This window comes from Cygnus atratus, chromosome 6 (assembly GCF_013377495.2).
Source record: "Cygnus atratus isolate AKBS03 ecotype Queensland, Australia chromosome 6, CAtr_DNAZoo_HiC_assembly, whole genome shotgun sequence".
Classification (NCBI taxonomy): Eukaryota; Metazoa; Chordata; class Aves; order Anseriformes; family Anatidae; genus Cygnus; species Cygnus atratus.
In genome coordinates, this window is record NC_066367.1 from 9,719,550 (window position 1) to 9,732,516 (window position 12,967).

General features: G+C 41.5%; 1 protein-coding gene across 1 annotated transcript in view; it reads left to right on the forward strand.

Annotated features, from left to right (window-relative positions):
* IQCA1 (IQ motif containing with AAA domain 1) overlaps positions 1-12,967 on the forward strand; it is a 105,008-nt gene that overhangs the window by 76,427 nt on the left and 15,614 nt on the right. The window contains exons 13-15 of the mRNA XM_035566333.2: positions 2,493-2,575; positions 5,344-5,451; positions 8,917-9,116. Of these exons, the coding sequence (XP_035422226.1) occupies positions 2,493-2,575; positions 5,344-5,451; positions 8,917-9,116 (391 nt within the window). The remainder of the gene's footprint in view (positions 1-2,492; positions 2,576-5,343; positions 5,452-8,916; positions 9,117-12,967) is intronic.

Sequence of the window (12,967 nt, forward strand, 5' to 3'; positions counted from 1 at the left end):
ACTTCCATGGAGAAGCCTAGATGATAAATATCTATCACAACCCTGAAGTACAGACATTAAACTTTTGCATTCCCTAGGAACACCACCACATAGGGTCACAAATAACAGGGTGACAAAACACTGCTTTAATGGTGCACAGCACAGACCCTGTTCTGCAAAAGTACACCACTAGAGCCGGTCTCCATTAACTTCAGTGAGGTTAATTCCAGTTTTTAAAGCTAAGCATATGTAACATTCAGGCAAAATATGGGCCCTATTTGCCTCTTTTTGATCCCAGTGGTGGCAGGTACAGAGGCACCTGACAGTTTTGTTTACCAGCAGATTTTTCCATCTCAGCTGAAAACTGGTAAGGGAGGCTGCAGACAGGCCCCTGTACTCTATAAATCACCCATCACATCTGAGGTAAAGCGCGTATCATATAAATCAGTTACTTACCAATAAGTTCTGGCAGACCTGACAACCTCTTACATACCCTTACTCGTTTAAACAACCTTATTTTACTTGGAGGATTTGGGAGGCTTTGTTCTTTTGACAGTACATTTTCAGTGATCTTGTGATGCATTCATTGATAACCCAGCCATTTTTCACCTGTGCACATAATACACCTACAGAGATACCATTTGCTGGGACCTGCTGACTCTGTAGCAGTGCAGGCCAGGAGCATCCTGAGCTCCCAAGGGAGCAGGGCTGGAGAACAGAATGAAGACAAACAGCCACTGCAGGAAGCAGCAGATGGGATTCACCCCTAAATCCATTTGTACAATGCACAGCAAGACCTGGACTAGATCATTTGGGTGCTAGCACTACACAATCAATAATCTCTTTACCTGCTTTACAATGAAAAATCTCTGCAAGCAAATATTTAAAATAAACGTGTCATGGATTGTAACAGAGCATGACCTATCATACAAGAACAGTGCCAAAGCCTAACAAGTATGTGTATAGTCTGTGTTTTTAAAACTACTCTTGCACATACCTGCTTCTTGTGTGTCAGCTTAACACAACATACAGCCATTTAAGAATGCATGCTCTTTAGTCGTTGGCTTTTAATCAGTTTCTGTGGCATTTGGGGTCCATATTCTGCTCTCCCCTGCTGAGCAGGAAAGGAGGAAGTATTCCAGAAATAGCCAAGAGAAGTTCAGGTTCATCTCAGTTTTGGCACAGTGGATAGGCGCAGGGGCTTTAGTCAGAGACTGATCGCATCACACATACTTGGAGGAGACTCAGGGCACGCATCATTAAGCTTACACAGTAAAAACAATGACAGGAAAAGTAGTCATGCTCCCAACAGAACTGCCAGGTTAGTCCCATTCTACCTTCTGCTTGTTTTTATGATGCACACAACATAAAAATCTCAGAATGAGAGAAAGAGTCAGAGTGGCAAAGTCAATGTTGAAGGTATGTTAAGTTTCATATTTGCTTATTACTATTCCTGTATTAATTGTACCACTAACACTGCATAAACACAAAACTTCCCAGCTCGAGTGGAAAAAGATTGCAGACCTCAGACTATATATATGGTTTTATTAGCCAGCTGAGAGCTTCTGTTAAATATTTTTATTGTAGCGATACCAAAGTGTCCCAATTAAGGTAGGTGGCAGAAAAAAATGCTCAGATATTGAAGGGAGAAGATGTGAAAAGTGCACAAATGGTAAAACATCTAGAAAGGCTCAGACCAGTGCTGTTTACACTAACATTATAACAAGAACTACACACAAGCTTATTCATTTTGTGGCATCCTTGAAACAGTATCAGTCTGTGTAACCTAGTGCCAAAGAATGTCACTGAAATTAATATTTGGATCTCCAAAAGAGACTGAGGAGAACATCCACACCAATAGAAAAACAGATACAAATGTAAGTGTAATCCTCAGTAACTGAGGAGCTATTGCCAACCACTAATAGAAACAGGAAAAAACCTTTCCCCTGAACAAGCTATGCCACGGTTTCCACTATGTTTTTCTCCCAGTCTTCCTCTGGCCATCACACAACCACAGCAGCTGATGGACCACTGGTTGCTCCAGCCAAATCATTCACAATATGTTCTTGATGAAGCGAGGCTACTGCAAACAGAATAAATTCCCAGAAGAATTAATGAATTACTACTAATTGGAGAACTAAGTGAATAGGTATAGTAGTGTTAGGATTGCTATTATTGTATAATTTAAAAATAATTTCTCAGTAATTGATATTAATGAATGAGTCTATTACACAAGTCATAACTGATCTTGCATCACCTGGAAATGGGTAACGGAATTGGTGTGAGACAGAGCCATGCAGTGCGTGAGGTAGTAAAAGAATCCTTGCCATAACACAGGAAACTGTACTTATTGATTTCATATTAATGAAGCTAATCACCTCAACCTCTGAGCTACGAAATTCATTTATAAAGCTGCAGAAGCATAAATAACTCTGAGGCTAGCTCACTTACTGAAGGACTGAGCTTTCATTTACAATTCCCTGGGATTTCTGAGTGATGTTTCTTGTCCATAGGACCATCAATTCTCTGTACAGGGAACTAGTGGAAGAAGGAGTACTAATAAAACCCAAGACAGTGTATCTCTCCGATTACGTAGGTAAAGTACACCTTTTACAGCTAACATGGTGTTTAACCTAACCAAATCTCAAGCCTTTCAAGGTTCGCTAACCCCTATTTCCATTCAAGAATGAGTTCAAGAGTAATTACACTTTCAGGACTTTCCAACATGAATATCTAAAGGCACGTATGCAAATCAAGTCTGTTTCTTAGGGGTGCTTTGTACCTTTCACTTCTGCTTCTGAAGCCAGGGCCTGTTTGCAGAGCTGGTACTTGGCCCCAAACACTAGCACCTGGAGGCCTTGAATGTTTCTGGATGTCACAAGCAACTCGGCAGTGTAATAGGACATCCTTTAAGGAGCACTGGTCAGGCACCAAGACACCACAAGTATAATAGGCTGGGGGTCATAATTCATCGTGAGTATTTCCCAGAGAGCAGCAAAAATCATGTCCTTACTATCTGCTCAATCAGCAGAGAAAATTCACCCCTTACCTTGACCTCCCTGAACACCCCTCAACCTTGAGCAGTGCTTTGAGACATGTCTGGGCCTTGATTTGAATGAAATGCATCTCTGCCTCATTCTGCATTTCAAAACCCTCTTGCCCCACTTGTGTCTGCCTGCAGCTGCAGGTAACATCAGCCCATGTTCTCCACAGAGCTATAAAACCCACTTTCAGGCTTCACAGGGAGTCTGCCACAATCTCCAAAAGCATTTGGTGGTATGTAGTAAGATCACAGCAACCTCAGTTGTGTCAAAGATCATTATTATTTGAATTTGCAGACATCCAGAAGCTACAAAGCCACTGGCTGTTAGTACAGCATGTATGTGAGCCAGAAAAGCTGCATTCTCGCATATCACTTCTAAGTTCCATATTTATATAAACTCTTAGAAGCAACAATTGCTGCCTTTAGGGTCTTTGCCCATTCTGTTGATGGCTGAATTAATAGGTATTCTATTTTATGCTCATTAAAAAGCATGAAGCACAGTAATGGAAGCTTTTCATTATTCCTTCATTCACCCAACCAGTACTATCCGTCCTTCTCAAGGTCACTTCTGGCCAGACATTCCCTGCTGCAGATGTTTTGAAAGCACGTCCTAGCCAGTGGATAATGATTTACAGCTGGTAACATCAAACCTGGAAGCAGGTTTGATGTCCTTGGGCCATCTTCCCTTGACCCTGAGGTTTGAAGCCTTAGCTCCTCTGCAGCAACACATAGAGCAACACAAGGGCTGCTCCAAGTTTCATTGGCAACACTCACCTCCCAGCAGCAGATGATCTTGGGCATAAAAGTGATGTCCACATCGCTGCCTACCCCCAGGACAGGTCCCCTGCATGTCACAGCACAGGCATTAGCACACCAGGCAGCAAGAAGCAGCACAGGCTGCCAACCTAGCTGCTCCCCACACCAAAATCAGGCATGCTTAAGCTGCCAGAAGATACAGAAGGTATTTAAAGCTGGCCTGGGTTTTGGAGCTAGCATTTTTAAATATCAAAAGCCTCCCTTTAAAATTACAAAGGGACAGTCAAAGCCTCTAGATAAATAGGTCCTCAACTGTTCTGCTCTTACAGGACTGAAGCATAAGGAAGGTCACTCCCTCCCAGTTCCTGAGAAAAGGACAAAGAGTGGAATTGTGCTACACAGCAAGTAAAAAGCACCAAAATGTCCCTCTCTATGACAAACTGACATCACTGAACTAATTTTCTTGGTGACCTTATCTAAATTAGTCAGAGAATATCCACTGTGATTTATGTTCAGTTGCAATTAAACCCTTTGATGCCTTCTAATTAAATCTGTGAAGATTAATTCCTATCCAGTTCTTTTGATTTCTCCTTAAATAAAGGATAAAACCTGAAATGAATTTTATTCTTCAAAGGGGAGGGTGCAGTTGCACCAAGGCGCCTCTGCCTTTTGCCCCAAATCACAGCTCCACTTTTGCACTTGCCACTGCTGATTTACCTCTAGTGCTTTCCCTTTTTGTCTCCTATAAAAGGCAGTATACTATTATTTTTCACCAATATTCACCATAATGACGTGTAATCTATGCTAAAAGTAACCACCATGTTGTCACAACAAGTTTTGTTGCTTGAGGCCTGTCCTTTTGGCTCTTTGGTTTCTAACATCTTCTGTATGGATTTTGACAGGTCCAGCAATGTGATTATGGCTCTGTAACAAGAGCTGAGGCAAGATTAGATCACTTGAGTTCATATTAGTGATTTTCCATTTCCTTGGGGGTTTTTTGTTTGTTTGTTTTTTTGTTGTTGTTTTTTGAACAAAAAAGGTGAATAGCAAAGTGAGATCCCCACCAAATTAGGTGAAGCACTTAAATGTCTCACATAGTGAGAAGCTGAGATGTGACGCAGCCCGGGGAAAAGCTTGTTAAAATATCTTTTCCCCCTTTTTGAAATCCTTTTGATAGAGTGTGGTTCACTGGGATTCCAGCCCTGCAAAATCCCAAATCTAGAAATCCTTTGCCAGCAGTGTGATTTATGGTGCTACTAATGATTCTTTTCCACAAAGTTTCTTTAAAAGGTTATTTGAGACTGACTGAATGCCTTCCACAATCTGGTTAGCAGGGAAAGTCAAGCGTGTTTAATGTCATTTTCCTTTTTTCAGTTCACCTTTCAGATTTCTTGGGGCCACATTCCACAACGATATTGCCCTGTTCAAGTCCCTGTCCCTTGACAGGGCAGGATTTGCTGAGAGCATGCTGTATTGGTATTCCGTAGTAGTTTTTCATTACTTGAGTTATGCATTTTATAACAATGCAGTGTCACATTTATTAAGCCCATGCTTCCTCCCTACAGGCGAGTACAGCTATCTGGGGACTACACTTCGTCAGGTAGATGCAGAGCCGGTGCCCTCTCTTGCAGATGTCAGGCAGCTAATAGCGCTGTATGGGATATTGCCATTAGGTAAGAGCACAGCAAAAATTATTGGAGGGCAGAATACAGTGGTTTTGCTTCCTGTCACTAACATGCATTTTTACTGGCTTTGACAGGGCTTGATTAATCGTAATCTAAAGCATTTTGCAGTATAATTGTTTTTCAATTAAGCGTTCCAAGTGAAGACCGTATCATTTTAATAGTGCATAAAGGAGCTTGCACATGCTATTGTCAGGTATTGCATTTCCATACCATCTCTGCTCGCATGTTAACAGTTTGTGAATGGCAGCACATAAAAGGAAATCACTTGGGAAAGATAATAGCTAAAACAAGCTCCAGTGATCAAAATTAATCAAGTTAAGGGAAGGGCTAAGGTTGCAATTTACCTTTTACAAGCTGGCTAATGTTACTCAGCACTAAACAATGCAATCACTTAAGGAATTAGTCTGAATACATTTTGGACATCAGAAAGAACACTTAAATGCCCTTGCAGTTTTAATGCCAGACTTAAGCAATATCTAACAAAGCTGTGCTGGGTTGTTTGCTTTTAATGTAAAACCTACCCCATATTTTACTTGGGAATGGCATTAAGCCAAGCTCTACTGATTGCAAGAAGTGCCTGTCTCAAGGGCCTCTACTCATACTTCACTTGCATCATTTTCCATTTGTGATTTGATTTTGAGGGAGATTTTAACTAGGCATATTGTCCCCCAGGCTGTGTCACTTTCTGCTCATCCCCTCTACAGGGCAAAACAGCTAACATTCCTTGCCTCCCCTTCTGGGGAATGCATCAAGTGACAGAGCCTTCTCCTCCTGACACACACTTTCCAAAAAGAAGTGCTCAGGCTGTTCAGGACAGACTCTGGGGCTCTCCTCAGGTATTCCCACCTGAAGAGCCAGGTTAACAAACGTGATGCTAGCAGCACCCTGCTATCAACATCAGTGAGATTCTTCCCATCCCAAATTTTCTTTTGGTTTTGGGTAAGCCCTCAGGGGTTGGCCATAAGCTTGACCACAGTCAGCTGCAAGAGTCAGCAGCTATCCCATTCTGCACTGATTCAGTGTAGTACTTCGCCTATCAGATAACTCCAAGGTTATGTTTAACACCATCTAATCTAGTGAAATCAAGCCCTAAGACACTCCCAAGGCAGGAGGAAAGAGTCTTTAAGTGTTCCACTATTTATTAAATTGTCAAAAAAATCTAAAGAGAAGAAACCCCAGACTAGTTGGAGCATATTTGCAATAGCAATTTGAAAAATGCCTTGAGAAAAAAAAAAATAGTGCCTGAGTCAAAAAAAGTCACAGGAGTGGTTTCACCTTTAGTGCGATATATTACGGTGACATTTTACTTAGTCTCAAAACTAGTTAATTATATGATTGTATATGTGTAGAAGTAAAAGTTTCCTCAATTTTCATCTGATGGTAAGGAAAGTCACAGCTTTAATTGCACTGAGAAAGTTATGAGCAGCTGAAAGTAGAAATAATTGTAGAAGACAGTTGTCACACACTGGAATAGGCTCCCCAGGGAAGTAGTCACTGCACCAAGCCTGTTAGAGCTTAAGAAGCGCTTGGACTGTGCACTTAGTCACATGGTCTAAACTTTTGGGCAGACCTGTGTGGTGCCAGGAGTTGGACTTGATGATCCTTATGGGTCCCTTCCAACTCGGGATATTCTATGATTCTATGATAAGATACTTCATCTTTAACCACAGAGGAGTCTGCTGCACCCCTCATAATAAATCTATGTATAATAATCATAGATTGGTACAAAACCAAATATTAATAAACGCTGGGTGGCTGACAACTTCACTACATCCTGCACAGTGCTGAAATAATGGCATTCATCTCAACTCTCAGTTCATTGCCATTTATTTGGAACATTAAACCATTAGGACACAGATATGCAGCCTAATTGGATTTATTGTTAAACACTGCTCTTACCTAGCTGCCCCCTTATTCCCATCCCCTTCTTTAATTTTAAAGTTCTTAAAGTTGAGAGTTCCTCCTTACCTTCACATACGTGGGGGACTTTTCCAGGCTAATCTCCTTCAGAAGCACACCAACACCTTTGGAGCTGGTTTCCCCCACTAATCCCATACTTTGGGAGACATCAGAAGCCTTCAGAAGTGGATGCACACACACCATTTCAAAACTGACTTTATAACAATCACCACTACCAACAGTATTTTTTTTTTTTTTTTAACATCAAGACAGCAATTTTGCTGTGGTGTGGGTATGGATGAAGCATTTCATATTTCCTGCTTGCTTCCACCTCTGGAGTTTCATCAGGGCTTTACTATAACATTGCTGTAAAGTACCTAAATGATGCAATGACAGCTGCAGGGAAGACAAGGTATCACCATCAACCACCTAAATCCCTCTCTATGGCTGTTTTCACAACACAGGCATTTCCACTAAGCTTTCCCAGGTGATGGAGCAGATTTCTTACAACCCAGAATGAATTTACCTGGAGCAGCTATTGAAACAGATTTCAAAATCCTGAGCACTCATTGCCGGCAGAGCAGTCCTGGCATTTGCTCACCCAAATAAAATTAAGGGAACAGAAAAAGATCCTCTTTCTCCCAGCAGATATGTTTTACCTGCTCTGCCACGTGCAGCTGCCATACTCCAGCTGGGGAATAGCATTTGCTCCTCTGCAGATGAGCTGACACCACACAGCAGCAGTGCTTAGAAAGGATATCAGCAGTGAAGGATTTTGAAGTAGAGCTAGCCTAAGTGACAAATGGTCAGTCTTCAGTACTCACTGAACAGTAACAACATTTAAGAGGAAAAATTGTCCAAAAATGGAGGCGCAGACAGAAGGCAGAGGAGAGAAAGTAAAATACATGGTAACATCTGGTTTCAAAATCACTGACAAACACAGCTGTAACAGATAGTCCCATTAGTTTGTTTTCTCTAAAACTGGGGGAGCTGGAAAGTGTCGTTTCAGACAGCAGGAAGGAATTCTGCTAGTCCTATGTGCAGCAGGAATCTACGCCCAAGGCCAATTGCAGAAAGTGAAGACTTGCTCTGACAACAAATGCCAAACGTAAAGCCACAGGTATATCTAATTATATGTCTGTCTGACAGCTGATGGAGTTAGGTAACAACTGCGGTGTAACTGAAAGCAAGTGACCCTGTGCAGAGCACCAGGCTTGTCTGTACACATCCGCATACAGTGTCATTTCAGTGCTCTTATCTCAGAAATCTGCCAGCGAAGTAGTGTTCTTTTAACCCATGTAGATTTAGAGCTAACATTTGCCTATCCAAAGGTACAAGTAAGGATGGCTGGGTTTTGCTGCAAACAGGGATGTTAGCTGAAGGGGCCACAGCTCTAGTTATACACAAGTTAACACCAGAGCACTTGTGCTACATTAATGAAACAATGAATTCGCATTATAAAATATTTACTGTGAACAGAAAAGTAGAATCATTCCATTACCTTTATGGCAGACTTAAATGAAAGCAATAATAGTGCCATATGACTTTTTACAGGTTCCCAAACAGTTCATGAGAAGGCTCCTTTGGTGAAAGCCTTATTACTGGCTGGACCCGCTGGTGTTGGAAAGAAAATGCTGGTCGATGCCATCTGCACAGAAACAGGAGCCAACCTCTTCAATTTATCTGCTTCCAACATTGCTGGGAAATATCCAGGCAAGAATGGCCTGCAAATGATGCTTCACATGGTTCTCAAGGTACCATTTTGTGTACTTTCCTGCAAAGTTGTTTCAGTTCATCACTTCTTTTATAGTACAAATAGGAAATTGTATGGTAGTTCCTTCATACTGAGCTCTGGTTTCAGCAGGTACACCACTCACATAGGATCCAAAGGGGTGCCAACCCAAATTTTAAATTGCCTTCTTGTTTTCAAGTCTTCAAAACCACTCGCTGACAGCCAGTATGTGTGCCACTGTAGAGGATGTAATGCCCCTTGAGAAATTGCTTATAGTAGTCATATTTTTCACATTAACATTTATGCAAGCTGTGTGTTGCCTCAAATATGAAAAGCATCATAGATAAAGAAAATTCTGTTCTCTGTTTATATGCACATCGGTCAGGAATGTTTGCCATGCAGCATTTAATCAAATACTAGACTAGGGGTGGTCAAAAGTTTCCTCTGGGACTATCGCTGCAAAACAGCTCTCCCCTGTACTGTACTGCTCTGTTTACCTATCAGCAAGCTTCTCAGAAGAGGGAATCTTAGTTCAGGATTACATTAGCAGAAATGTATGAGAAGTCTGGAAATGAAAGAAGGCATATGAGCTGTGAAAAACATATCCCAAATCCTCATCAGAAAGGGAGACACTATCCTGGCAGGATTTCTTCCACATTCTAAGTCCTCAGCATTTCTGCTAAGGAAGGAAGCTGGTAAACATTTCCAGAAGAAATGCTCTTAAAAAGAAAAAACACAGCACATACACTAGAAAAAGCCAAATGCAATATTTTTCCAGTGCCAGAGGCCTACTAAAAGACTATATTCAAATTGGCTTTCCCTGGGATTTATCAGCTGTATTTTATTAAGTCGAGTATTATAGCAGGTTCTCTGACAGGTGTCTCCATCTTCAGAAAAGACAGGTTTCTCAGTTAAAAGTAAAGCAATCCCCAAGGACCCCAATTTCTTCCTGGTCAGAGTAGTGCCTAAGGAAAAGCTGTGATGCTGTGATCATGGCCCTTTGATAACACTGGATCTAGCACTCCCTGTCACAAGCTAGTGCCATCAGACTAAACTAATACTCCCTCCCCTCCCTCCATTCTGCACATTTCACCCTTCTCTGCTCAGTTTATGTGCCTTCATCAACAGCAAAGCACATGTCTGGCTGCAGGCACAGCACACACACCATCCTTTCCATCATCGAGCCCCTGCTGGAGCACAAGGCACTTAAACACAGGAGAAAGGAGGGCAGTCATTTTCACTCCTAAGAGGTTCCAGCTGAAGATATTAAGGTGGTTTTTTTTTTTATATACATCTATACATAATATACGCTAGCTGGAACATACATAAGAGATATATACACACAATATATACATATACATGTTTGTATAATCATACATAGAGATAGATGCTTAAAAACCCTTATTTTTTTCCAGATTACACAAGATCAAATGGTAACATTATCCAAAATTAGTAAGAAGCTTAGGGAGAAGCAATCCAAGCTTACATCTCTACTATAGCTCCTGCAAAAGTAGCAATGACACTTCAGGGCACCTCCATAGGGTACCAGGATGGAAGTTGCTCACAGTCAATCACATGGAATAAAGGCTGTCCAGGCACTTGCTTATCAAAAGGTGACTCATTCCAGCTGCAACAGCAGTACTGCTCCACACTCCACTCCTTTAATAACAGAGCAAATAGCAGAGCACAGTCTCTTCCCAAGGAATGCTCATCTGCGTGCTCATTTCTCTGCAAGCTCATATTGGCATAGCACCTGTCTTAGCATTGTTCACATCAACTACATTTTGTTTCCATTCTTGACTCCTTTGACCTCTCCCTGCCATCTTCTGTCCACATGACTATGTCACTGATTTGTCCCATCTGTTGATTATTCTCAGAGCCAGGCTGGAAACAATCCTCCATCTACACAGCTAGCACTCTCAGGCTGCCACCACTAAAGTTACAGTCCCTCTTTCCTTGGTTTCGAGGATGCTAAATGTCATTTTCCTTGTCTCTGGGAAACTCAAGTCCCTACCAAGGCCACCTACTCCTCTTGTCTTACCATCAGTTGCTGCTTCTTTCCAGTATCCAGTAATCCCATCCAGTTTGATAGTCCTGCACCTGGGACAGAATAATTTCATGCAACAGATTGGTCAAGTTATTTCTTGAGCTGAAGAGCTGAAACTCTTTGAGAGATCTCCATCCTACCTGTCATCGTGGTCAACTACCAGGTCAGCTCCCATCTTTGATTTGGTCTATGATACCAGTTGCCATGTCTCAGAGCTATTTCTGTTGTACCCTTCATAACCTGGAGCCATATCCCCACAAACATCCACCATCCTTCAAGTTTTGTATATGCAGCGATGGCTGAAAGTCATCTGGCAACAGTTAGAGCACTGACAGAGTAAGTCTGCCATCACACTGAGCAGTACTGTCATCATAATCCTTATTCTCCTACTGGTCTGTAGCCATCTATTATGTTTCCAGTGGTGCTCAGAATCCACCTTGTACAGCTGCTAGCACAATCAAGTCCTGTGCTCTAAATCAGTATAGAAACTGGATTATACCATACTCTTAGACACCATTTTCTTAATCAGTTTTGATTAACTGAGAATATCAAACAAGAGGAAAAAGGATAAGCAAACCTTTATATCCTGATTTGCAGGTGTCCACTGTTACCCAAGCTACAGCAAATGCAAGACAGACACATTGCAAACAATTTCCTTGATGTTAGAAACATGAACACTTTCCTGCAAAAAGCTATTTTCACCCATGGTGAAAATATCAGGTATACATACTTGCTTTATTGCAAGACTACAGTAGAGTGGTATGTACAGCATACAAGCCGTGAAAGCAAATGGTATCCTGCAGCTGACATGCAGTCTGAGAGCTGTAAATATAAAATGCTACTGTCAGACCTACTGCAGTACATCTCGTTGAAGTGCTTTGCATGCAGATGATTACTGAAGGATTCACCTGATCTCTATAATCGGACACTTCTGGTCTTTTTTTGCAAACAGCAACTGTGACTGTTGTCAAGCAAGCTTTCTGCTCTAGCTCTCCAGAAGTGCCTTATGTGAGTTAGTCAAGCCTACAGTTGTAAGTGAATGACAGGAAACATGGCAGTTACGTTTCTGTTATCATACAATCCATGTAACCACTGTTAAACACCAGGATTTACTAAATATGAATTAATGGTGCTCTGTGATAAAGGTGAAGTAACCTTGCATTTTCATTTACTTATCATATCAGCAAACAACAGAGTTTCTATAATGAAAGGAAACTCTGGAGAGCATAAAATGACCATCAGGAAACTTTCTGTCCACAACAGTGTTGAGTGCTGGCAGTTGTTTCATGGGAGGCACCCTAAACAAGTGAATAGCACTGGAAAAAATGAAGCTTTAATTTGTTTCAGATGCAAGAGCCAAATTCATCCCCCACCCCCCTTATTTCTGGGAGGAAACTTGCAAGAGACATACCAGCCCTGATCCAAAAAAGAGGCTTGTGTGTTACTCAAAGCAGGCATTTTAAATGTCATATGGAGGAAATGACTTCTCATACCAGAACAGGAAAACACCAACATTTCAATCTGCCTATTCAAAGGAAATGTAGGGAAGATTAATATTGAATAGGAAAGCTATTGAAAAAAGCTGGAACACCAGGCCCAAGCTCTTGTGTCCTCCATAAAGACAAAGCCCACCAGGTCAGCTCTGCTTCTGAAACGAAAGGAAGCATCTCTAACATCCAAATAATTCCCTGCAGTACTGAAAACGAATCTCATCCTTCAAGTGCAAACCAGAACACCCTGGAATCTCTCAGTTAAGCCACATTTTACATTTACTGAGCCAGCTTGAACTCAAATGGAGCTTTCTGCCAGCTTGTACCAACCAAGGG